The sequence below is a fragment of the Rattus norvegicus genome, chromosome 7 (genome assembly GCF_036323735.1).
Source record: "Rattus norvegicus strain BN/NHsdMcwi chromosome 7, GRCr8, whole genome shotgun sequence".
Taxonomy (NCBI): domain Eukaryota; kingdom Metazoa; phylum Chordata; class Mammalia; order Rodentia; family Muridae; genus Rattus; species Rattus norvegicus.
Genome location: NC_086025.1, coordinates 81,931,146 through 81,959,104, shown reverse-complemented (window position 1 = coordinate 81,959,104; position 27,959 = coordinate 81,931,146). Strand labels below are relative to the sequence as shown.

The 27,959-nt window shown below is 39.4% G+C and overlaps 1 protein-coding gene across 7 annotated transcripts in view; it reads left to right on the top strand.

The window, feature by feature from the left end:
- The first annotated feature begins 2,635 nt into the window (after nt 1-2,635).
- The window catches only part of Csmd3 (CUB and Sushi multiple domains 3), a 1,319,129-nt gene continuing 1,293,805 nt past the window's right edge, over nt 2,636-27,959 (top strand). For 5 of the 7 annotated variants that reach the window (XM_063264433.1, XM_063264432.1, XM_063264430.1 and 2 more), the window contains exon 1: nt 2,636-3,319. In XM_063264433.1, coding sequence (XP_063120503.1) covers nt 3,142-3,319 — 178 coding nt within the window. In that variant the 5' untranslated portion in view covers nt 2,636-3,141. The remainder of the gene's footprint in view (nt 3,320-27,959) is intronic. The other 2 variants (XR_010053386.1, XM_063264434.1) reach the window with 1 other exon arrangement.

Here is a 27,959-nt window from a genome sequence, read left to right as displayed (position 1 = left end):
ATGTTGCATAAAATCGAGTAGAAAAGTTCCTTGGCTAAGAGTTCAGATAAATTAGACTAATATATCTGCATATGTATTACTTTGCTTTAGACAGGATAGTTAACTCTTCAAGAACCAGGTATTCATCTAGAAGGAGGACAATGGCCACCCATGTCTGAAAGTGTGTAGTGATGATTAAGTTATGCCTGTGAACACAGTGTCCACATCTCTACAGTAAGCACGTAATGTTGGCTATTATATGTGGAACAGTTTTCTAGTTTCCCTAACAGCCTTAGGCAAACCAACACCCACCTCAGCCACTTTAGTGTAGGTGTGCAGCATTGGGAAGTTTCTGCTCCCAAAAACAGCTCCCTATTCATTTTTCCTTCTCCGTGACTCGACTTCTCATCCAGAGCCCTTTCTGATGATTGTGTGTCTAGAATACCTTCAGAAACTCTCCTTTGAACAGAGGGCTCCTGCTCATAAAAGGTAAGTGTGGTCCAGGCCTAAGTATACCAGACTGCAAGTCAGGACTCCTGATGATCACCTTGGATAAGCCTCTTCATTGCATCAAATCTTAACTTTTACTGACTGCAAAATATGATCTTTTTCTATCCTGTCCCAGAAGCTGGAGGCTGCGAGTGAAAAATGGCTTGTGATTTACGGTAAGCTGTAGGAACTAGAAACTACAGGGTAGTCGGTGTGTTGTGATCTATCCAGATAACGAGCAACAGAAATCGGTGTCTTAGGAGCACCCCTTTTGGTTTTTTAATCAAATTTTATTTTGTAAACAATAATTCCGATGAAAATCCCCCCCCAAACTTCTGAGAAACCACCTTCTTTTAGTTTAAGAGGGATACTCAAATGAGTTTAAATAGATCAGTGATCCTAAAGTAAATCCAGCTAGGATGGCTAACCTCTGCAGCTTGGTAAGAAAGGTCGGGCTATGTCCTCATTAAGTGTGCATCTACCCCATCGTTCAGCCCAGCTAATGCAACAGTCACAGCGATGCAGACTGACATCTTGACTGAAATCAATGCCACCGCCATGGCCAAGGTGCCTGAGCCGGCTAATGACGTTTGCTGGGTTGATCCTTCCCATAGCAGTCTAGTCCCAGTCTTGCCCCCACTCCCTTTCCAAATCTGCCTATGCAGAGTGTAGCAGGGGCACTGTTAGAAAGGCACAGTATTCTGCCCTGCAGCTTCTAAATGATCCTTTGAAATTTAATGAGGTCAGTTGGGCGTCTACAGTTTTGCCTTTTTCTAACTCTAGTCTGTTCTCTCTCTCTCTCTCTCTCTCTCTCTCTCTCTCTCTCTCTCTCTCTCTCACACACACACACACACACACACACACACACACACACACACGCTCGCATATGCACTGCAAAAAACACTTGAGAAAACACCTATGCATAGGACAAAAACAAACAACAAAAACACCTTCCATCATTTCCCATAAAGAAGCAGCCTTATTCTTTATGACAGTCCCAGTGTGCTCTCTCCTGCTCTATCCGCTTCTCCCCTCTCTCTCCTTCAATGGCAGACTCACACAAAATATCACACTTCCAGGGAGGAGCTGAGAATCTTTCTCATAGGTTGAACCCACTTGCTATTGGCGACTGTGGTCGCTTTTGGGTGCCCACTTTGCAGAGCACAACTCCCTCCAGATGCAACTGCCTTGGTCCACTGAGCTGCCAGCTCCAAGGCGAGCTCAGGGACAAAGGCTGGTCAGGACGATTGCATACTGCACCGGACGGGGCTCATCATTTGTGAGCAGGGGTGGGGAGCTGAAAACTCAAGTCGTGAAGTCCGTTTGTTTGAATGATATATTAAGACGCTTCCCATCACCCTTCCCTGCATGCAAATAGGACCACGGACAGGCGCTGGCAATTACCTATTCCAGAGTCTGCACTGCAGCCCTGCCTAACTCTTGAGCTAGCCCCAAGTTCCCGAAAGGGTCAGATCGTCAATACGGACCCTTGTCTATGAAACTTTCCCACCAAAATATTTGGGTCAGGATCTGACCGGGAAAAAAATAGATTCGAAAATTAGTATGCCTAAGAAAAACACTCTGTCTCGGGGACAGATCTCTTCACCATGAGATACAACAGGGTCCCTTTAGATGTGAAGGAGAAGCGGGAGGCTTGAAGATGGCCAGTAGATGGCGCAAGAACTCTTTCTTTGTACAGTCTTAACCCTTGCCTGGTTTATGGGGCTGCCAAGTCCAAATGTATAGACATATACATTTTGCCTTTTGAAAGAAACCTCCCATTTACATATTTGGGATCAATTCAAAATTAGGGAAAATGAGCTTTCTCTAGATATCAACGACAGGCACAACTGGTTTAACTGCTGTTGCACACCAGCTACAAGGAGGTTGGGCAAGATAAAAAAAAAAAAATGAACTATTTAGGGAAACATTCTGACTTTCCTCCCAACCTTACCCTAGCCCCAGCCACGGGTGACATATGTTTACCAAATAATAAAATCCTTGTCGTGTTTTTTTGCACATAGGAATTCTCATATGTAAATTTGTGCGTGCAAATGAATTATCTGTGATTTCCCTTCTGGATTAAATCAAAGTGTAATAGATGTCTAAAGCTGTCTGGGATATAAGCAACTACTGTAGTAACACATGTCCCATTCTACCGACGTGGGCATCGATGGAACCCAATTCATTATCCTCACGGTTTCTCCTAAAGCGACGCAGATCTTCACTTTAAAAAATATTCCTTTAGCATGCTCCTATATTTTCAGGCTGCAATGGAGAGCTCACTAACATAATATTTCTTGAACTGCTTTTGCAGGCAGAATTGATCTATTCGGGGGGAAAAAGAATCCAAGCCCCGAGATTTCAAATATTGTGGGGAGTTTATCGGAGAGCAGAGCTGGGCTTTTAGAAGCTCACTAGTGCATTCTGGTGTAGGTTGTAAGGAGCAAGATTTAAGGTTAATTTTGGTGGAGGGGAAAAAACGCAAAAGAAAAGACAGAATCCGGAGTAACGGAGACTCTGTGCCCCCGTTGGAGAGATGGTTGAGTCCTCGTCAAGGTTGCTGTGGTATCCCAGAAACACCATTCACTCCGAGCTGTGACCGCGCACCAACAACAGCAACAACTCCACTGCGCTGGGCTGAGGAGCCAGCATCCAGAGCTCGTGAATAATATGAAAGGCAGCCGCAAAGGGGAAAGCAGAGCAAAGGAATCCAAACCCCGGGAGCCTGGCACGCGAAGATGCGCTAAATGTGGCCGCCTAGACTTCATCCTGAAGAAGAAAATGGGGATTAAAAGTGGATTTACGTTTTGGAACCTCGTCTTTTTATTGACGCTGTCTTGTGTAAAAGGTAGGTCTGCTTTCTGGGGTACCCTCTTCTGTGGTGGAGATGGGTCTGACTTGTCGCCTGAGAGAGGCTAGCAAGCTTAGTTTGCAATTTGCACGGATAAAATAATAGGAATAATACTGATGAAGGAGTTGATTCACAGCTCCTTGAGATAGGAAATGCATTTTGCCTGCCAGATTTGGCGTTCAATGCGGTGATTGAGCTTGTGCTCAATAAATATTCTTGCAGTATGCTCAAACCAATACGTGAGTTGGTTCCTATAGCCTCTAACTAGTGGATATCCACGCAGAATTCCTCTGCAAGACTTTTTTTTTAAAGTGGTGAGGATTATCTTGATTTCTAGTGGAATCCGTGGGGTCTAATGCTTTGCACAGATTTTTTTTTTTAATTGAAGCTACTGGCGTGAGTGATTTTTAACCATTTCAAACAGCAAAGTTGCCAACATGCTAGAAATGCATGGGTTTTAAATGCATTAGGAGACAGAGCCTTCCGGAGCTCAGTCACAGCAACATGAATGTCTGCATACAAATTTGAATTATTTCTACGTGGCTTCCTATGCAAGGATAAATGTAGGGGAGCTTTTGGATACTCTGTTAAATGCTTGGTACAAAAAAATAAAATAAATTAATAAAAAATTAAAAACGAGGCTGAGATTTCACAAAGTGTGAAGATCCAGCTTTGAGGCTGAATGAAGGTAGGGAGAAAGTCATTAGCCGCTGACCAAAAAGAAAATCCCCGGCAAGTCTCTGCCTTCAGACAGGTACAATGAGTGTCACATGCACAGACAAGGAGTGGGGGCGGGTGGGATGGAAAATTTATTCCTAAGCAGGAAGGGAAGGGACAGTTGGTCACTGGAGAAAGAACAGTCTGGGGGACAAAATAGACCACAGCTATTCCACAACTTCTGCACCCTACTGCCCATTAATTGCTGCAAAGAATACTCGGGAGGTGTTTATGACTCATGCCGTCTTTCCTGAACAATCATTTCCCCATCCTCACAGCAGCTCCAACAGACCCGGAGGATGGAGCTCCTAGCGAAGCTAGTTTCCAATCCTGCCTGTCTGTGCCTTGAGAGGTGGAGGGGCAGTTTTGGCCCAGGCGCGCCAAGGCTATCAGCACAAACTGGGCGCTTCTTCCTTTGTAAAGGAGTGCCTCTCTGAACCGCAATCGGCCGCGTCTCTATGAAACACTTTATTGTCCAGCTTGCAGCTGGCTGTCCCCTCGCAGAAGGCAGCACATTTGCATTCAGTGGATATGATAATTCATGTTTGGGGAGGAGGGAAGTGGAGAGGTTACCTCTTCCTCAGCGATGACCAATGATGGGTGGTCTATTCCGAATTTTAATTGACATCCTTAAATGCCAAGAAGTCGTCCCTGGTCCCTGTGGCAGCAACTGCTTTGTAACCCCAACCTGCTATTTAAAGCTCTCTCTCTCTCTCTCTCTCTCTCTCTCTCTCTCTCTCTCTCTCTCTCTCTCTCTCTCTCTCTCTCTCTCTCTCTCTCTGTGTGTGTGTGTGTGTGTGTGTGTGTGTGAATAAAATGCCTGTCCGAAGCGATGTAGATGGAACTAGTCTACCTACAGCACAATCCCAGTTTCAGGTTGCTTACAAGGGGTTTTCGTCGCCAGCCGGGTGTGCGACGAGAGACACGTCTGGGCTTAGTTTTCCTGCCACTCGGAGTGGGTGGTTAATGGATGGCCCTGGGGCTGCCTGCTAGACACGCGCTCGGCTTCGCGTGGAGAAGTCGCGGTCAGCCAGCAGCAGCCCGGGCTGAGGAAAGAAACGTAGAAGTGTCTCCTTCAAGAAGATGACCGAGGGTTAAGTGCGAATTTTCATGAGATACCTGTTGAGCCAAAACGTTTCGGGGGCACATTAGAAGGAGTGAGTTGCCAAAGCGGCAGAGCACGTCAGCCAGAGAAACGCAGAGCTGGGCCGCTTGCAATTTCAGCTCTGGCGCCTAGCACCTACCGTATTTTACGAAGAAAATGCGCCGACAGAAAAGAAAGGAATGTTAATTTGCGTTGCAAGGCGCTGGCAGTAGGAGACACCTCTCCCCCACCCACAACTCTTACACTTTGGAGGGAGATAATTGGTCTCCTTTGAGTCTCTCCAAGCTTTAGAGACTTTGAGAAGGTGTTGCATGTCATAGTCGTCTTTGGTCTTTTCCAAAATCAATAGCACACAGTTCATTAAAACCTTTTTTAATAGTAATACAGTTTTTAATTGCTGTACTTCTAGTACTTAGGTGATAAGTCTGACACTTAATACTTTGCAAGGCTATCTCCCAATTCTGACAAACTTGCGTGCAGTCTACGTTTGACAAGCACTCTCCAAGATCCTGGGGTGCCCATTTTGATAGTGGCTTATTTCTCCAGTTTAAATTTTAATTTAACCTGGGTCTCAAGGTTTTTATAAAAATGAGATTGCTGCATTGTCCTACACCATGTGTGTTCTAGTATCTAGTCCCTCTTTTGTTCCTCACATTGTTTCCTTTGGATTATTCAGGCTCACAGAAAAATCATAGCATGTCTCTGAAAATTTTAGCATAGGCTAATGTCGGGAAATCCATGGTGCACAGTGTTCCCTCTGAACCTCTCCATACACCACTATTCTACCATCTGTCTGTAGTTTTCACCCCTCAGCTGTCTCCCTTCTGAGTGCAAGAGCAATGACACAGAGGTTTAGGGAAAGGAAACGCCTCTTGCTGGGAGATAAAGTGATCTTTTGTAGGCCTGAGCCTCTCAGGTGGGGCTCAGAAGGTAAGCAACCTTCCCTGAGCTTTTTATATCCACTTGAATCTCCTGAAATAAAAGGTTTAAGGCTGAGGACAAACTGGAGGGCAGTGGAGTTGCAGCCTAGTCTTCATTCTTGCCTATATCTCCTTCTAGCTGGGGAAAAAAAAGCAGAAAGAAAAAAAAAACGAGTAGGGAGGGAGGAAGAGAGGGAGAAAGGGAGGGAGTGAGAGAGAGGAGGGAGGGGAAAGAAAGGGAGGGAGGGAGGGAGAGAGAGAGGAGAGAGGGGAGAAAAAGGAAAGGAGGGAGTGAGGGAGGGAGAGAGAGAGAGAGAGAGAGAGAGAGAGAGAGAGAGAGAGAGAGAGGAATGAATTTGAAATATATCCTCTAGCTGCATGGTGTCTGGATTTCACCGAAAAAGAAATTGTAAATCCAAAGTCTTAAGTGTCCTACCAGCGTAAAGAAACACTCCTGCGGTGCTTTCTCACACTTCTCAAATGATGGAGGAGGGGATACCCCGCGGCGCAGGAGGTCAATGTGGTGTAGACTTCAGTCCGCACCTGCAAGAGAGCTGGGTATTGTGTGTGCCATTCTCCCTCCATGTGCTTGTTCTGGGATTTCTCCTGGACTTTGGACTTCAGGAAGGATGTACCTTCCTGCTTGATCTGGGACTTCCAATGCATAATAACCAGGGCACAGGACATAGAGCTCAATGGGAGAGAGGACCCAATACAGAATCCCCAGTTGTTTCTTTCTTGCCGGGCTGGAAGCCAGTGACCAGGCAGCAGGGAAGAGCAAGAGCTGTGCTTTTTCTCAACTCACCCTGCCTGGGTAATCTTTTCTGAAGTTCTCAGCCAGGTTGATGTCCTCAGGGAAGGACGGTCTCACTCTCCAATCTTAACACTTTCATGTGACACATCAGGAGAGGAGGGCAGGCAAGGAGTACCTTGAGAGAGCATGTCAAAGAATAAATACACTGTACATGTAAAATAATAGAAACAGCAACAGAATTCAGAAAACTATCCCCTGTCCCTACTCCTGTCCCAAGATTAGCACCCAGGCTCCTGCTGGAAATGTGATTTTGTGTTTTTGAGAGTAAGGCCTGTTTCTGAAGCCTTCCACATTTGGGGGAGGTATGCCTCCTATCCATTTCCTTTGTGAATGTTTATTCTCTTTTCTTAAAATCAAAACTCTTGAAATTGAAATTTTTATTACTCAACCAGGTTGAGAATGGGTGCCTGACTTGTGTGTGTGTGTGCGTGTGTGTGCGTGTGTGTGCGTGCGTGTGTGTGTGTGTGTGTGTGTGTGTGTTTGTGTGTGTGTTGCTAGTAGGAAGGAGGTTAATGAATTGTACCCAACCCATCAGTGCACCCTGTAGGGTTGACCGTGTACATATTCAACTGTGTAGCTTTGTGAGTTAGTGCCATGTTAACTTTCTCTATGCTCCAGATTGTCTCCTGATCTGATACCACAATTGTCTGAGATAGTACAGAGGCAAGGAGATAAAGCCAGGTTTCTCCAGACAGCCTTTGCCCTCATTCCTAGGACTTCTATAAGAAGCACTTCCTCTAGGAGATCTGAAAGGTCTTTGGGAAATGAGCATCTATGAGATCCCCTGCCCTCCTGTTGTTGGTGCTTTGGGGCAAAAGAGAGCAAGGGGAGTTGACTAGAAGATTAAAGCACAGCACAAGTCATCTTAGACCCCAAGGTGTTCTCCCTGCTCTCTTGGTGCGGTCACGTAATTGCTGAAAGGCCTCTAAACCTTGCACTGCATAAGGAAAATAAAATGGAGATTCTTTATACACCACCTAGGCAGGGGAGTTTCCTTCCCCTTGAAGGCCACCCTTTCCTGCAGATTTAGCACCAAAACGTTCCAAAAGCCAGTTAAATAATATGTCCTGGGACAGATTGTGTGGCTGCTGAAATTCAGAGGTGAAATTTCCTGGATAGCTGTCTCCTTGGAATCAATTAGAAAAGCCCACTCCATCTAGGGTTTTTGGAAGGTTCTGTGTGGGAGAGTCAGGAGGCAGTGCCCCTATAAGCTCAAGTTGCGAGAATGTGTGAGGAGAAATAATAAAGAAGCCGCTTTCAGCATCTTGCAAAGGACACACCAGCTCCCTTGGGATCCTTCAAGGAGAAACAAGAAGAATCACTGGATGAATTAAGTAGAGATCTCAGACTTTGTTACAGGGACTATCACAGTTGCCTGTTTTGAACAGCTAGCTAGCTTCTCTGTCTGTGGTGTGTGTAGCTGCAGAAGTTTGAAGAAGGCATATCTGGTACAGGCAGAAAACACTGGCAGAAAATGGCAGGTCTGTGGTTCTACACACAGAAGAACTATTCTGTGACTGACAAAACAAAGGGCAGATGAGGCAGCCAACAGTGCCTTTGTGCTCCTGAAGAAATAAAAGCCTCTAAGTAAGATGTTTGCTGAGATTCCAAAGAAAAATATGTATGTGTGTGGGGGGTGCATGGGGCCTGGAACTAAACTGAAAGTCCTTTCCTTGTTGGCAGATATACTTCTTGTGTCCCAAGAGATGAATTCTTGTATTTATCCTTCAAAGTTTTCAGAAAGTCTGTCAAGTCTCAAAAAACTCCACTACTTTATCTATTTGCTGCTCACTTTTACATTTTCAGGGGACACGGTGTCTTATATAACTCAAGCTGGTCTCAAACTCACTGTGTAACTACTTCCTTGAATTCTTGACCTTGCCTGGATCTGCCACGTTCTGGAATTGCAAGAACTACACTTCCATACTTGGCTGCTGTCTGACAATTTTAAACCTGGGAGTATTCTTGCTGAGATATCTGATCCTTTAACAAGATGACCCTTTGAGAAACTGTGCCCTCTTTTACATGAATTTTAAGATTTCTAGGGCTTTGAAGCAAAACAAGTTGCAAGTGAAGAGAGTAAGGAGAAACAATGTGTGAGATGCCAATAGTGCCTAACACCATCCAATGCTCTCTACCTATAGAATAAAACTTAACTTTAGAGATCTTTTTCTCCTATCACCTGCTTTCTCTCCTTTTACTCATGATACAGTTTGGGGATAGACCGAGTATCGCCATTTTGCATAAGGTGTACATGGTGGTGACAGAACAGGAGCCTTAGCTATAGGCTTAATCTGTTTACTGTGAGAATGAGCCGGTGGGTGATTCCTGGTGTTGTGTAGTCCCATTCACTACCAAGCACACACAAGTTTGTCTGTATTGGTTCTGTCACCAGGCTTTTGTTCTCATTTGGAGTAACAGGTGACAGAATAGCATTGAGGAAAACTAACTCCTTCGATATTTTCCAGGATTTGTCATCTTATGTTTATGACCAGCTTTCCTGCCCTTCCCATTCTGTCCCTCCAGATAGTAATTTGAACCTCTGAGATAAGAGTTGGGTGGAATCGGGTCCTATAGTGGGTGACCGAGATACATGAGTGGACCATCTAATTTCCAAGTTTTACTCTCCCGTGTGGAGATTGTTATTACATGCATTCTTATGGTCTTGGATCTGTGTCCTCTGAAAGGATCCCTTCAAAGGCCTTGTTTTACAACTGCTCCATATCTGGGGTTAGGGACAGCAGTTTTCTACTCCAAGAAGCTGTTCTCTCACAACCAAGTTAGCTTTAAATAGACATTCATGAGACCCCCTCCAAATACAGAGAATGTGGAAGGAGATGAACTAAAGCTGACTGGGCAAAGCACTTATTCTACAGGCTGTTGTGCACCAAGGATTTCTCAGGGTTAATATTGTCTCTGGAAGGTAGTCGTGTCCCATGACTGTGTTAAAAATGTCTCCTAAAATGTCCACCCTTATCTCCGTAGCATAGTACTCTTACAGAGGGATGTGAAGAATATCAGAGGGATGCTGGTGGCAATAGTTAAAGCATCATTACCCTGTCGGCTCACAGGCACCTTTACCGCAGTGATTTTTCAAGGCTTCTTGAGGAAAGAGTAACAGTATCTTCTGGAAACTTTTCTGCTAAACAAAATCTCAGGTTCTCACTGGCAGACAACTGAATCATGTTATGTGGAACATAGGCACAGGTATTTGTGTTTTAGCGAGCTAAGTGGTTAATTTTTAATGCTTTCTGAACTTTAAAGAAAACCAATCCAGTGAACTAGAAAAACAAACAAACAAACAAATGAGGACACGAGAGCCACATGCACACAAAAATTTGAAAGGATAATGCCACAGAGCACCTTTATATAAAGAATTCAAATTTTCTAAGCCTCAGCTGCACTGTCTGTATGCTTCTATAAAAGACTGTATTTTCAGTGGACTTACTGAATTAGGTGACTTATGTGAATCAAGTATGCAGCCAAAAGCTGGCAGAACAACCATTAAATTAAACTTGCATGTGTGAAACGAAGGGTCTGCATCCATTACACCATGAGTCTTTAACTTTTCCTCAAAAATCCAATCTCCTCTTACTCGTTATTACTACTTATTGACTCTCCCACTCACAAGAAGTATTCCGTAATTCCTATTGGTCATATTTTACCATGTAAGTCTATTGTCAAGAGAGGAACAAAATTTAAAAAAAAGTGTTAGCCAGACTTCTGTTCAAGTTTGTTCATTCTGATGTGGATTAATTTGGATACCAATTGACTGGCATACTTACATAGATTTATCTGTTCGTTGTGACACAAATGATAATATTCATAGGGCTAGAGGTCCTCTTAAATATCAGGAGGTTCTTTGCATATATATCATAAATAAATATACATGCACAGAAAGTACCAGTGCATTTTCTGAGGTTTAAGATGGGCATTGGCTCCTGCCATGAGACTGCATTAGTGGACATTAGAGACCATGTTCAATGATTTTTATTTTATAGCTTCTCAATTTTATTTCAGTTAGCATAGACGGCATCAAATAGGATAACCAACTATAAAACTTTACATTTAAACACCAGATAGCCACTATAGTCCCACAAAGCTATGTGATGTGTCATTACATATGTGTAGTTAAAAAGTCCAAACAATGCTGAACACTTGCTTAGATGGAGACAGGAGAAGATGATTGATGGCACAGTATATTCTTAATACTGACATAATATCCTGTATGTGTCTCAGGGGATAAAGATGCCTCTAGCTGAGATCGTTAACCTGAGTTCAAATCCTGGAGCCTTGACGCTAGAAGCTAGAAGAGAAGCAACAGCTAGAATTTATCCTTAGCCCTCCGCTCACATGCTGTGGCTGTGGGTATGACATGTGCATGGGCTTGTAAAAAAATAGACATAAATAATAAATAATTCAATAAAAGATTTAAATAACATATGTATTAATTGAATTATGGTACTTTATTAAAAAATTAACCATTATTGGTTATAGGTTCATAAATAAATTGAATTTATAGGTTAATGTTCATGTATACTTAAAATGTTTCAAACCTGGTTTTGTGTTCTGGAACCAATTTATCCTTTGAAATGTAAGTCTACAAAATCAATGATTAATTTGCTTCATGGATTTTTATTAAGGTAAAGTCATAGCATATGAGAACTATAAATCTTTTTTACTCTGTATTTTAATAGGCACAGTTTCTATCATGTCATAAAATAAAAATATCATTTATGACTCTACCTTAGAAATTTCATGAACAACCCAATAATATTATTTGGTTTTCCTTATAATTGCAGCCTGTGAGCTATTTTCAATTGTTTCTACTCTTTCAGATTTGAGTAAAAAAAAAATGGGAAGGTAACAACTTCTGCTAATTTGAGAAGTTGAAGTGTACAGAAAGCGAGTAAGTGAAATATGTAAAAATAGCAGGCTCTCTCTGCGAAAGCTGACTTCAGTGTATAAAGCTCTTCCCGTATCCCATATTAGCAATTTTAAAAGACTACCCATGATGGAGGGTTTTAACGTCATAGGACAGAGCTTTTAAAATTTGAATTACATGTATGGTTAGGTGACACTTCAGTTGGACTATGTGACTAACTTCAAGATGTCAGGGGTACCTCCTGGTTTACACAGAAGCTCAGGCACTGTCATGTTGGGGAAATGTTTTTAGGATAAATACTTTTTGCACTTCTTTTGTGTGGTGCCATTTATGTAGTATCTTCATCTCAAACAGTTATATATGCTTCCTATGTCAGTCCTGAGCTTCAAACAAACATCTGTGTCTGGGTCATAGTTCTGGTCCCATAGTATTACCTTCACTTACTAGTTACACCTGTATAGATATTAAATCCTGGACAGGATCTTTTAAGTTCATGGTTAAACAAAAGGAGAAACAAGGATTAAATCCCCATAACATTTTCAAAATCTGAAACATGTGTATGGTTAGATTCATATTTGAATATCTTCAGTTTTCAGGGGAAAACTGAGGCTTAGAGAAATCAATTCACAAGAAAGGTTGGACTCAATCCTGCCATAGAGATGCAGCCACTGTGCAGTCAGTCACATTAGCAGGTGACTCCATTTCTGAGCTACCTACTTCTTTTACCTAGCTTGCCTAAGTCAATTGCCTCCCTGTCAATAAAACAGACACTGATGATATTTTGCACTTCTATAGACAATAATTAGGAAAGGATTTCCAATAGAATGCCTGAGATTTTAATTCCGTTGACAAATGAAAAATCTAGCACAAAGGTAAAAAAAATTAAAAGGGATAGTTCTTAGGTTCTATCACATTGATCTTGAGTTAAATTTAGAACGTAAGAAACAGGATGAATGAATCATGAGGTATACATGTGTACCAACTTATTGGTATAAAACATTAATAAATTTTGCCATAAGATTTAGAAAATAGATTAAGTTTTTACGTTAAGCTCCTACCAATTTCCATAGAGTTTTAAGAATGAAAGCATTCCTAAATCCCGTTCAATGTATTTTCTAATTATTTGCAAGGACTAATGATTTTTTTCAGTGTTAAAAGTATTAGTAATACAACTCCATCCCCAAATCTATTTCATTCTGCAAGGTGGAGAGTCTTACTTAGAAACATCTAGTCTAGCTGTGTATATTCAGGCGAAAGAGGAAACGACCTTTAGAGTAAGTGGCTTTCTTTAAGTTCATTTTCCTTCACTTGCTATCCGGAAGGGCCTCATGAATATCTGTTTAAAGCTAACTGATTTGTGCAGAGCAGTGTCTTGGAGCAGAAAACTGCTGTGCCTAACCCCACAGAAGGAGCAGTTGAAAAGCAAGGCCTTTTGAAGGGATTCTTTCAGAGGACACAGATCCAAGGCTGTAAGAATGCCGGAAATGACAATCTCCACAAGGAAGAGTAACTTAGACGGCCCACTTGCATTGCCATCATTATAAAACAAACGATCTAATTTTAGACAACTGTTCAAACTAGACATCTTGTTGTGAAAGCAATAAATTGTGTTTTCAGATATGACTACTTATACCAATTGTACTTTCTGAACTCTATATTTACAAGTTCTCATTCTTCTAGGTATCTACTCAGAAATGTTATCCGAACCTTCCTGTTAAACTTTAAGGCTCAAGCCAGGATTGTAGCAAACATTGTTAGTCGCAGCACCAGGAAAGCACAGGCAGACAAAAGTCCGCAACTTCCAGGCCACCCTGGTCTACATAGTGAGTTTCAGTATAGCAAAGGCTAAGCTGAGAGGCTTTGCTTCAAAAAACAAAACAGAAATAAATAAGTAAATAAATACATAGAATCGAAGGCTCAGAAAAGTTTCTAATACTCTTCATGAGCAACGTACTTGCTGGATTTTATGCTCTTCATGGGGACACATTAATTTTAAACAACCTTTATGAACAGAATTAAGCATTTCCATATGTGCTTAGGCCTCTCAGATTTTGCCAAATGTCATGAGTGAAGGTGCAGCTGTATCTTATCTCCGAGTGCGTTTTCTGTGCCTGTGCGCGGCAATTCTCCATTTGCTGTTGTACAAGTGTACTATCAGCCGAGTTCTCCAGTTAAAAGTTGATGATATCAGAACCATTCAGTGATTTTACTGAATTTTTAAATTACACGTTAATTCGCGATTTTACTTTCCTGAAGTTGGTAAGGAGGTGGGGGAGCGTATTCATCAGGAACCATTTTGCCTTCTCATCCTCTTCCTGTTTTCTCATGAAGGTTACACCACAGACCCCTCAGCTGTGCTTTCTGCCTTCATTTTATTCGGTTTCTGAAACACCATTTTGGATAGGGATATCTGTCTAATTGTTTCATTTGTTTACACTATGGAGATTGTCTGATTTAAAGAAAATCCCAGGAAAATAATATTCATTTTTTTTCCTTTTCCCATGAAAGGATACCTACATGATTAAGTCTATAATCTGATCCAAGAATTTAAAAATATAATTTACAGTGTACTTTTATATTATGAGACATTTATTTTAGAAAAATGAATATAAAATGTGTCTCTTGTTAGTTATTTAAATGTGATTAGATATTTACTGTATCTGAATTTTTTAGATAGGTTTTAGAAAAGTGAATAGAAACCGTGTCTCTTGTCAGTTACCTAAAATGTAATTGGATATTTACTGTATCTGAAATTTTTAGATATTGCATTTATTTGCTTTCATTTTTTAAATCGATCTTTCTCATAGACAAGCAAATTTTGCAACTGCTTTCAGGAGGAGGCTCTGACTGGTCTCCAAATGGGGTAACAGAGTTAAACTGAGCTTCCCCTCTCTTTGAGCCCTAGGTTGCTAGGGACTGCATTTGCAAGATAACAGATCAAAGTGCGGAGACCTGGGAAAAGCAAGGCAACAGCACCTCCCTCCAGGAAGCAAACCCAACGAGCTACTTCCTTCCTTGGCAGCACGTTAGGAGTGACTGGCCTAAATCCAGAGGAAACTTCAGGTTGTCGCATATATGGACACACCTAGAGCTAGAGTAGACTTTTCTTCTTCTCATTTATCCTTTTGGCTGATGTTTAAAACAAAGCAGCTGAACTAATTTCAATGTTTTCTGTAAACAAATTTGCATCCAGCTTGCTAGTGTGTGTGTGTGTGTGTGTGTGTGTGTGTGTGGGTGTGTGGGTGTGTGGGTGTGTGTGTGTGTAAATGCCGGGGTGCGTAAACCTCCAGATTTGTGTTCTAAGATAAAGAGAAGACAGACTCTCTTGAATAAAATTTGTGATGGAAATGCTCATGGGCCCATGCTAACCAAGCTTATTTCTGTCTAGTACTTATTTATTTGTTTATTATTATTATTATTATTATTATTATTATTATTATTATCAGTAGTAGTAGTAGTAGTAGTAGTAGTAGTAGTAGTAGTAGTAGTAGTAGTTTATGTGCAGGAAGGTTTCACATGTGTGGTGTTCACCACATTCATGCAATGTTCATGGAAGCCAGAGGAGGGCACCAGATTCCCTGGACCTGGAATATGTAACACTGACCTGCTAACTGAATGCTGAGAACCAAACTTGGGTCCCCTGCAAGAGCAACACAAGCTTTTAACCACTCTCAGCCTCAGCTCTCCAGTCATTTCCCATTACTTATGAAAAATTTTATCCATAAATTCTGATAGTACCTGAATATTTTTCTGTTACTTTTTAAAGAAAATATTTTAATGTGTGTGTGTGTGTGTGTGTGTGTGTGTGTGTGTGTGTGTGTTGTGTAAAAGGTAAAATAGATCAGATAGTCTCGAGCTGAAGTTATCTGTAATTTGTGAACTGTCCTATATGGATGCTGGGAACTACATGGATGCTAGGGTTCTCTGGAAGAGCAGGAAATGCACTTAGATCTGAGTAAGACTTAAGCTCCTTTGGTAACTTACTTTAAATGAGACCAAACAGCAAACTTAAAATTGATTATATTGCAAATCTCTAGAAAATATTCAATATGTATACTCCCTTAGCAGTGTTCATTAACTTATTATTAGACGAATATCATAAATAAAATTAATACTCTACCAATGCAGAAATTCCTTGGAATCTTTTCCCATTTGCAACACTTTGAAGTTCACTTCTTATTTGTATCTGAGTTTTTCAAAGACTATTGAAATTCCCTGTATTAGAAAGACTTTACATTATATTTATGCATTTACTGCAAAAGCAAAATTCCTGAAGACCTGGCAGAATGTTAAAGTTGTCACACATTTGCTTATGCTGTATATATTCATGTAAGCTCCAAATTTGATTATTTCTCGTTTCTAATACTTAGTAAAATTCTAATGTATTTCACTATTTTTATTAGAATAGCATTATGCTTAATTTTTTAACATAATTCAGGCTTTGAAATTTACAATAGACTTTATTTTCACAAAACTTACAAGAGAAGGCCAACCATGAATTCAGTCATCTATTGAGGTCCACATTGGTTGATTCAAGCCTCTATAGAGGCCTGACAGCAAAAATATAATGATTTACTTACTCCCTTCTCTCAAAGAAGACACAGACTTTCATTTAAAATTGACTTTACATAAACACAGTATAAAAGCAGTCTTACTACTATGACATTTTCTAATCATTTGGTGTGATCCTATTCTTATGATAGTGTCAATACAAGTAACACACACATATATGTATTTTATGTTGTGCATCTTTAAATATAATAAAATATGTGCTATGACAGTTAAATATGCATCTTATTGTTATCACTGGGAGCTGTCCAACACGTAACATAATTGGGGATCTACTTTTCTGTTAAAATGTTAGTTAACTCTCCTCTGTTCACCTAACTGATATTAATCAGTTTACAGAGCAGAACAAAGCTCTCACATGCGCTTCTGCTGCAGCGTAAGTACAGATGTATAATAATTCAATATAATAAATGTTGCTTATTAACCTTACTGTTCCTCAGATTCTGCTTCACAGCTCCTCTCTGTCTTCAAAGTACTCTCCATTAAAACTGAGTTCTTTACCTGTTCACTTTATGATCCTTGATACTAAGCATGAGCTTATTTCCTATAGAAAATAAAATAATTAAATGCAACTAAAAGAATGTGACAGTTTTCTATTCCTTATTTTGTTTAATTGGAGATATGTGTTCACGAAAGACAAGTTTTGGATAAATACATTATGTTAAAACACGTTCTAATTTGTAATATGAAAACTAACAGAAAGAGGTGGAAGAAATAGGTGAGGAAAACAACAGTATCACATCGATGCCAATTTTACCACTTACGAGTTCAGTGGGATGATTTTTCTCTACAAGGTTAATCGAACTCCATTTGTTGTATTACATTTTCCTATTCCTTCATGTGTATTGCTTTGCTGCTTGGTTTTATTTTGAAACATGTCCCAACGATCTATTCAGTAAAGTTCATGTGCTGATGGCTCAGAACTAATTTAATATATAAGAATCTAGATTTAATGTTTGCTAAAGGACCATATATTAAAATTAATATTTTCTTCAGTTTTGTCTCAAAATACTGACTATAGAAGAGCAAACTCATGCATTTCCCTATTACACTGACAATTTAGCTATACACTTTGGTACATAAAGTTAGAAGTTGAGATAAAATGGCTCTTGGTTGGCGGCATTGTTTCACTTTTATTGGTGCAAATAAAAGAAAGAATCTCCATATGTTCCCTGGTGATTTCCCGGTGCTCTCCACAATGTAGCCTCCGCTTATTTTTTACATCCTGCAATAACGCATGTGGTAATTATCAGGGCACAGTGATTTGGTGCATATGACATCGCAAGTCAGTGCTTTAAAATAATTCTGTCTCTGCCTTTCTTACTTCTTCCCCCTCATTTATTTGTATGTCTGTGTGTGACTATGTATGCAAGCATGTGCATTTGTGTGTGCAAGTCAAATGACTGCCTCAGGTATAGTTCCCAAGACTTTCATTAGATTCAGTCCCACTGAAAAATCAAACAAATAAAACAAAACAAACACTAGGGTTGGGGATTTAGCTCAGTGGTAGAGCGCTTGCCTAGCAAGTGCAAGGCACTGGGTTCAGTCCCCAGCTCCGAAAAAGAGAAAAGAAAAGAAAAAAAATACTAAAACCAGAGCCTTTCACTGGCACGGAACTAGGGAAGTACTTTGAGCTGCCTTGTGAGCTAGCACTAGATCTGTCTACCTGCACCTTCCCAATGTTAGGATTACAAACTTCTGCTACTCCGGTGACTTTTCTTTCCTATGCCTTGTGAGTATAGAACTGATATTCTATTGCAAAGCAAAAGATTTTTGGTTTCTCTTACCTCCCCAGCACTCACTCACTCTTTCTTTCTTGTAATATAAGAAAAAAGGAAATAGAAAATAGTCCCTTTATACTTGACAGGGATGCATGAGTACCAAAAGGAACAAATCTACCTGTGTACTTTGACTTTTTTCCCTGAAGTTTAGTCCTATGCTATTTGCAGATCATCACTAAAATTTTACTATGAAATGGCAGTTTTGTACCATTTATTCATTATCTAGAATGGAGTGGAATGGTTTTTAGCTAGTTTGATTTTTTTTGTCTGTATACAGAGGAAATCTCATGAGGCTACTAGGGGAATGTAGATTCAGTTTTCTTAAAAACTACCTAATCACAAAAAGACTAACAGAGTCAACTAACATGGACCCTTGAGACTCCCAGAGACTAAACCACCAACCAAAGAGCAAGCATGGACTGGTCCTAGGCCTCCCTCCACATATTTAGCAGATGTGCCTCTTGGTCTTCATGTGGGTTCCTCAAAGACTGAAGCAGAGGCTTACCCTGACTGTGACCTGCCTGACTGAAGCAGAGGCTTACCCTGACTGTTACCTGCCTGTAGATTCTGTTCTCACTGGGCTGCCTTGTCTGGCCTCAGTGGGAGAGGATGTGCCAAGATCTGTAGTGACTTGAGGTGCGAGAATAGATTGATACCCAGACAGGACATAACCCTTCTCAAAGGAGAAGAGAAGGTGAGGATAGGGAGAGAGATTGTGTGAGGGATGACATGGGGGGAGGCGGCGGGGGGGGGGAAGTAAGGGAAAAGTGGTGATCGGTATGTAAAATGGGAAAAAGAAAACTAGCTAATCATTGTAAAAATGTATCTTCCCTACCCCCTCCCTCTAAAACTCTCCAGGTTTTAACTAAATTGTGCAGGTTATTTTTGTTGGTTTGTTTGTCTCTTATGTGAGCTTCATGGCTGAGGTATTATTGTTAATTCTTCACAACCTCACCTGAAAGCTTCCATTAAAGACTCTACAGGATTACAGTAAGTCTCCATTTCTTTTCTTCTTTGTGATTTAGAATATGGATAGCAAGTAGACTGGCTTTGAATCAAGGTACTGTATGACACCTGGAAATGGACCCAGAAGTATATCAAGGATTCTATGTCATTTCAACATGTTTCCCAAGAAGAATATTTGGATAAAGAGCAATCTTTGTTTCATAAACCTCATCCACATTTAAACATGTTACATTAGATGCAAGGAACAAACGTTTTCTTTTTAAAAGGGGCTATAAAGGACTGGAGATAAAGCTTAATGGTTAAGAAAACTGGCTGCTTTCCCACAGGACATGGGTTCAATCCCCAGCTGCCATTTATCAGTTAGCAAATATCTGTAACTCCTGACTCAGGGAATCCTATGTGATCTTCTGGCCTCTAGGGGCATACAGACATACATGCATAATAAAACACACAATCTCATGCATAATAAAACATCCAATCTAAAAAAGAAGACATATTTTTAAAGAAAGCATGAGAAATAACTTAGAATTAAGTAGCAAGTGGAAAAATCAGTTCCTTTTCTTTTATATTAACACACTTTAACATATTCAGCATTGCTTAACAGCAAACCAATGGGTATTGTGTATGTATATTATATAAATTACATAATATATATATTAGCATTTCAAATGTTATCCCCCTTCCCGGTTTCCCCTCTACAAGCCCTGTGTCCCATCTCCCCTCACCCCTGCTTCTATGAGGGAGCTCACCCACCTACCCACTATCACTTCACTGCCCTAGCATTTCCCTACTCTGAAGATCAACAATATCAACCAAGCAGACCTCCAGGGTATTTTAAATGGTTGCTATGGCATACCAAATTGACACACACGCTCTCAGTTTCAAAGCAGACCTTGCCAAGGCAAAACCCATGCTCCTTCACCACATCAAATCGAATTTCAAAGATTTGGAGAGGGAAAAATGTAGTGAATACGTTCACGCAATCCCTTTCACATATATAAGAGCACTTTTTCCTGTCATGATTATTTCTGAGCTCACAGTTATTTATTTTACATGCTGTGAGAAGAAGTGAAGGCAATAGAAACAGGGGAAATCAGAATGACATTACACAAAGGTCAGACCTATTACTTTGCCAGAGAGGCAGAATGCACATTAGTGTTTAGACATGTGTCAAAGGATCCTTTATTAGGGCTGAGTTTGCTGCTCAAATGAAAAACAAAAATTCATGTGTGGTAAAGATGTAGGCGCCATGATACCACACTTCAGCATTGTAATTACCTGCATTTTTCATTGTATATTTTATACTTTGCAATTTAATAAAAGGTGAAAGAGAGCCACATTTATAAACTATATAAAGACCTCGTTTCCTATTAATCAACTTTTTCTAAATTTAAATCCTGTCTGGCTTGCATTGGAAGTGTTCTGTGAGATTACTTCCTTTTAAACTTTTATTTTCATTGTTATCAATAATTTGTCCATGTGTGTGCCTTTCTGTGGGTATAGGCACATAAGTGCAATGCCTCGCAGATGACAGAAGAGGGCGTCAGGTGACTAGGACCTGGAGCCAACCCTGAGTTGCCAGACATGGGTGTTGACCAACAAACCCTGATTCTGAAGAAGAGCAAGAAGTACTCTTAAACCCGAACCATCTCTCCAGCTGCTGATTCCGTTTTTGTAGAAACCTAATTGAAACAAATATGTTCTATAAGTGGTGACTTTTATTGAGATAATTAAAAATCTGAGTCAATATTATGTATCCTGTTATAGCACCCTAAAAATGAATGCATACTTTATAAATTTGCAGTGAACTGAATTATATCATACTAAAGCAAATTCATCAAATTGGTTTACGCTAAAATTGTCCGCAGAAAAATCAATTTATACTGTACAAATTTTTAAATTGGTATACACTTCAAATCTTTTTAACTCCATCATTGGTGGCTACTGAAGTCTATTCGAATGTCCAATTTATCCTTGAAAGCAAAATGTTTAGGAATGTTACATATCTGTTTAGTGTAAAAAGATTTCAGTAGATTTTGCCACCCTGACTCCTGACTCAGTTGATTTTACTTGGATTGGGTTTCCATTACCATTTTGATGCTGTGATGACACATCATGACCAAGGTATTTTATAGAAGGAAGTGTTCACTTGTTTATAGTTCCCAAAAGAAAATACCCACCATGGCAGGGAGCAACCAGCATGATTGTTTGAGCGGGATGCTTAGAGCACACATCTCCACATGGAAACATGGAATGGAGAGGGCAAGCTGGGACTAGGGCAAGACCTTTGTCCCACAAATTTCATTCCCAGTGGTGAACTGTATAGCTTACTTTTAGAGAGAGAGAGAAGGTGTGTGTGTGTGTGTGTGTGTGTGTGTGTGTGTGTGTGTGTGTGTGTGTGTGAGAGAGAGAGAGAGAGAGAGATTTATTTTTCTTGTTTTTGTTTTATTCTGTTTTGTTTTTAAGAGAGAGAGAGAAAATGACAATGAAATTGGATAGTAGGCTCCTGGGAGACTTTGTAATATTTGATAAAAATAAATGCATGAAATTCTCAAAGAATAAACATAATTTTTAAAATAAATATTTAACATTGGTGTTTATTATAAAATACTTTTTGTCTAGACGAATGACAACACAATGTGTTTATGTGTATATAAATATATAGAGAGGTAGATTTTACATGTTTAAGACATTTTAACTTGTTACCCATGTTTTTTGTTTGTTTTGTTTTTCCTTTTTTATTAGTTATTTTATTTATTTAAATTTCAAACGTTATCTGCCTTCCCACTTTCCCCTCCACAACCCCCCTATATCTTCCTTCCTCCCCCTGTTTCTCTGAGGGTGCTCCCCTACTCATCCACCACTCCTATCTCAGTGCCCTAGAATTCCCCTATCCTGGGTCATCAAGCCTTCACATGATGCCAGATAAGGCAATCCTCTGCTACATATACAACTGGAGCCACAGGTCCCCCCATGTGTACTCTTTGTTACCCATGCTTTAATGGTAAAAATTCTACTTTGTTGCCTGGTAATCAACTCAATATAAACGCAGTAATGCCAACCCTCTGGGAGACGTGTGTGCTAGCTGTCTGTTGTGAATGCTCTACTGCTGTTTGATGCTGAAATTGGTTCTTCTTGAATAAATACATCATAGGAAGTAGGAAAGTTTCTAATACAGTAACTACATGTTCTAATAGAAATAGTGTCATCCTTCTACTACCTTTGTCTAATTTCCTGAGTCTGTTCCCAGAACAGTAACTAATTCTGACGAAACCTTCTTCTCTGGGAAGATAGCTCCCAGAATCTCGAATACTTAGTTCTCCAAAGAGTGGTGAAACTTGGAGAAACCGAGAGTTCTGAACATGACAGAGTTCAATCAGTTAACACTACAGCTGATATTGAGCTTCCTTAGATACTTAATTTGCTTATTTTTGTTCTATATTACACATGTTTAACTTGATTTTTGTCTTACTAATCTTAATTTATTTTATTATTATTTTCCTTACCTTATTTACTTAGTCACTTTACATTCTGATCACTGCCCCCTCCCTCTTCTCCTCCAAGTCCTGCCCTCACACCCCCTCCCTCCATTTCCTCTCCTCTTTCTCCTCTGAGAAAGGAAGGCCTCCTCTTGCCTACCAAAGAGCTCTAGCACACCAAGCCTCAGCAGGACTAGAAGCATCCTCTCCCTGACACATACGAAGCAGTTCCAATAGGGGAAAAGGATGTAAAAGGAGGCAACAGAGTCAGTTAACCCCTTACCCCACTCCACTTGTTAGGGGACCCGCATGGAGATCATGCTACACATCTGTTACATATGTGTAGGGGACCTATTTAGAAGGGTTTTTAAAAATAATTCATTTTCTAAAACATCCTTATGATACTTAATGTATTCCATGTCTAAATTTTTACTGAAACATTGCATTTCATATTCACTCTACAAAGATCAGATGGTCCAGTGTAGAAGACTTTGCGCTGCTTAAATATATCCAGTTTTGCTGAACTGTTTCTTGTTGAAAATACACTCTGTATATTTATCTCCAGGAAATTCCATCCTTGTATCCTTGCTCTCTAGATACCCACTAGTTGAAATTAAACCTCATTTCCTCGCATCTGCCATAAAATGTATTTATAACTTAGTCATCATTCTTACCATAATCTGTCAGTATTTAAGAAAATTGTGCTTATTCTATTCCTGCATATAACAAAAAAAGAGGAGGTCATTATTTATGTTCTCCTCAGTTGGAAATCTTCATAGAATTTTGCATAGGGCTTTGCAAATATTTGATTTTAACAACTAACAGTTATTCGCGTGAGAATAAAACATCATAGAATATTAGCTTATATCTTATTTGTGACATTTAAATATTATTTTCATATCACTTTACTCTTATTTGTTAAAAGTTATTAGCTTAAAGTTGTCTTTTTCCCCCTAGAATTAAGAAAATTACATTTATTCATTTCTGTGGGGTACAGTGGGTTTGTACATTCCAAGACACACTTGTGGGGGTCATAATACAACTTTCTGATGTCAATTCCCTCTTTCTATGGTGGGGGGTTCTTGGTATCAAACCCAGACCACCAGTGCCTTAGCCCCTGAGCCACTATTTTTGAAATTTGCCTTTCCTTATCCAGTCCTATAACCTCCTCATGTAATGTGAGCTCTTACATTCCCAGAAATCTCTAATTTACTGTTCAGTTGAACTATATGACATTAATTCTAACCTGTCCTTATTATTCTGATTGCTTTTTGGCTACCTTTAAACTTAAATTCTTCTCACTTAGTACATATTGTTAATGTTTTACCAGTCCCCCAGATTGTCTCCACCTTCCCATATACCCATTTCATACACTTTATCCTTTTCTTCCTACTCCCTGCCTCTCAATCACACAAACATAAAAGGAACAAAAATCTGAAACCAATAAGACACGCACACACACAAAAATACCTGTGTAAAATCAAACATCCCCATCAGGGAATAAAAACAAAACCAAAATCAGTCAACCAACCATAAATTCCATCATGGAATTCATTTAGTTTTGACTGTTTCTGGCCCACCTCTTGGAAAACATCCACCTGAGTGTGGATGTCTACTGAGGCACATCTACTTTCCGAAGACGACTGGATGCCTCGTCATGACTTTCTTGTTCTGTCTTTGTCAATTCTACCTTTCTTTAATAACTTAATTTTAAAATTCTCCTTTTAGATTTTCATGTGTGTACATGATATGCCCACAACTTACGTCCTATTTCAACTCGCCCCAGGACGCTCATCACATCTCCCACCTAAGTTAGTCTTTATTTAACCAACAGAATATAATTAAATTTGTGCACAAATCCAGTGGGGCAAGGTGTTTCCTTTTTGTCCTGGTGTCACTGAAATTCATTTGAAAGATACCATTTTTTTTTTATTAACTTGAGTATTTCTTATATACATTTCGAGTGTTATTCCCTTTCCCGGTTTCCGGGCAAACATCCCCCTCCCCCCTCCCCTTCCTTATGGGTGTTCCCCTCCCAACCCTCCCCCCATTGCCGCCCTCCCCCCATAGACTAGTTCACTGGGGGTTCAGTCTTAGCAGGACCCAGGGCTTCCCCTTCCACTGGTGCTCTTACTAGGATATTCATTGCTACCTATGAGGTCAGAGTCCAGGGTCAGTCCATCTATAGTCTTTAGGTAGTGGCTTAGTCCCTGGAAGCTCTGGTTGCTTGACATTGTTGTACATATGGGGTCTCGAGCCCCTTCAAGCTCTTCCAGTTCTTTCTCTGATTCCTTCAACGGGGGACCTATTCTCAGTTCAGTGGTTTGCTGCTGGCATTCGCCTCTGTATTTGCTGTATTCTGGCTGTGTCTCTCAGGAGCGATCTACATTTTTTAAAGGGCTTGCATATTTTTCTTGTGGTTAAACAAAGTCAACTTGTTGAAATATATTTTAGATTTGTTTCTAAACCTCTCTGTAACTTCCCACAGCCCTATTAAATCTTCTTTTCAGAAATTAACACACCTTTATTCCTGTCCATAATTTTACTATTGGTACTTCCTCTTGTCTTTGTTTTATTGTAAATGAATTGTCAGAATCAAAAATAATAATGTCTATTTTGAAGATGTGATCTCTACATTATTTTAGGGCTCAGTGAAATTGTTCATTTTGTTTTAAGCATGTTTTGGTATTTTTCATTTGATCTTCATTTTCATGTGTATGAGAGCTTTGAGGAATGGGTTGTGTTATGATCTCTGCTCTAGGCAGCATCGTGGTCTTTTACATATAGTTTCTTTCTGAAGATGATTCATTGACTTTTGTCGTTAGCCTCATTTTATCTGGGACGCCATTGCTGTATGTTAACTATTACAAATATTCGTAATTCTCTAATATGATTCACTTTTTGTATGTTGACAGATATAAAATAGTAAGTTTCAAGTTTGTTTATCTGATACTTTATGTCAGTTTAGTAATTCTGGGTTTCTTCATTGCTTATATTAGAAAAATAATATATCTTCACTAGATTCATTTTATTGTAAATATCTCCCGAAAAATAATAGCTCCCACCAGAGGTGATTGGCTTAACAGAGGAAGATGTTTAAGTGCAGATGCCAAGTGTTGGGTTTGCATTCCCATTCTCTGCTTCAACAGCGTATGTGGGAAAGAAGCTGCAGTGATGCATTTCAGCAAATGCACTGTGTTCCCTTTTAATTTGCAGGAGTGCAGGGAAGGCTAAGATTCTCAAACCTTTCTGCACTTCTTGGTAGACGTAACAGGTGAGTGGATACTCGCAAGGCTCACACAGCTTCTAGAAATGGAAGTCTGATCGTTTTCTACAGCATGAATGAATTTGACATTTTGTTTTAGTGATGTGATAATTCCTGATGCCAACTGCTCAACTTATAAAAGTTTAGTAGATTGTAGAAGACTGCTAGTGAAAACTGCTGTTACATTTTAATGCTATTGCCAAGCAAACTAGAACAGCGGTAACCAGTATAACATACATGTAGCAAATTCAGTACTTGCAGAGAATAAAGCACCCAGAAGACAAGGCAAAGGAGGATAGATTCTGGAGATTTTTTTTAATTATTTATGTTTTTGGCTTATTTGTTTTCGCCATTTAAAAATCCCTACATTGTTTGATTTTTCCTTGAAAATTTTGGCAAGATTTTCAAATCATATAAACAGAGATACACTTTCAATTTATCTGTTACAAAATTTCTGTACAAAAGTACTACCTAAGACAAAATTAAAAAAAAACACCAAAATACATCACTTAAACAAATTCTGCATATATATGATACATAGTTTGTTTGAAATGTACAACATCTTATTATTCTAAAAGCTATATGTACAGACATCCTATTATTCTAAAAGCTATATGCATTGAATAAGTTCAGAGAAAAAACAGCCTGCATATGTAGGTATAGGTTAATTGAATTTTGCTTAAAACTTAAGATGGATTTTGATTATATTATATATATCTTAAAGAGAAATTTATTGTTATTTATATAGAATTTTCATTACATGCTTATCATATATTTAAATATGAAAAAATTCTGCCTCATAAAATGTTACTGCCCATGACACTGGATCAAAATGAAAATATATGTAGTGCATTTTAAAATCATGTCTTTGGTTTTTCAAAACTCCACAGTTTTCATAAAAGGTTGCTGCTTCATAACCACACACACACACACACACACACACACACACACACACATACACACGGTTAAGTTTTCATTGGAAAATAATACCAACCCCCAAAATAATCTGTCCTATGCAGAACACTCTAAAATGTGTACAGCATTTGAAAGTCCAAACACTTTAAAATTGTACACAATTCTAAACGGTACATCTCCCACATCTCAAACATGATCCCTGTCTGTCTGTTATCATTGTTTGGGTTTTATTGGATTCATCAAGATCTCTATCATCTTCCTGAGGTGAGAGTTAAGGTCAGAGTCTTGCTCTTAATATGGATTAGAGTATCCATATCCAGGGCTTGCTGAAGTAGGAGAGCTGGATTCTGCTGGTGCCATATCATATTGTCGTGTGGTGATTATGTTCTTGGGTTTGCCTTTTGCCATGGAGTTGTCCCTGGTGTTGGTTGGTAGTAGCGCCCCACATTGGAGTAGCCCTCCTGGGCGGCAGGTGGAGCTGTACGTCTCGGGTTTGAGCAGACCTCTTTGGAGGCACTGACAGCTGTTGGATGGAGCTGTGTGACTGGAAGCAAACCAAAAATGTTGTGTTTTACACATTTAATTTTGTGGCATGCATACAGTGTTCAATAACGGGTTAGGATTTTTATGTCTTCGAACATTAAATTAATTTTATGTTAGAGCCCTATCCTCACAGTTATATTTTGAAATATGTTATGCTATATAATGTTATTACTCCATTTTCTCAAAAATAAGTAGATAGTTTCTAAAATAATATTTGAATTTTAAAATTTGCATCTTTGTACATCAAAATTCAGAGCTTAACCTTTTATGAAGCTGATTCGATCTATTTTTAGAAATCATAACACTTATGGTCAAAACCCTATAGTTGCATAGCAAATTGTTAATAATTTTATAAAGTGAGTAGGCTGTGAATGTACTTTTTAAAAGTGCCATAGTTTTTACTAATCAGACTTATTTATCAATTTTGAAGGAAGCGAAGTAAGTTAAACAAAAAGCATATTGATTTCACAGCTAATGTGGAAAGTAAGTAGGTTAATTGTTCAGTCATCTGGGTCCTCTTAACCTCACACTAAAGGTGTGATTCTACATAATGAATACTAGTGTGTATATATATATATATATATACATATATATACATATATATAGTCTTTTTATATCAATTTCTATATTGATATAATATCATATGATACATTTTAATGCTACTTGATTTCCTTTGAT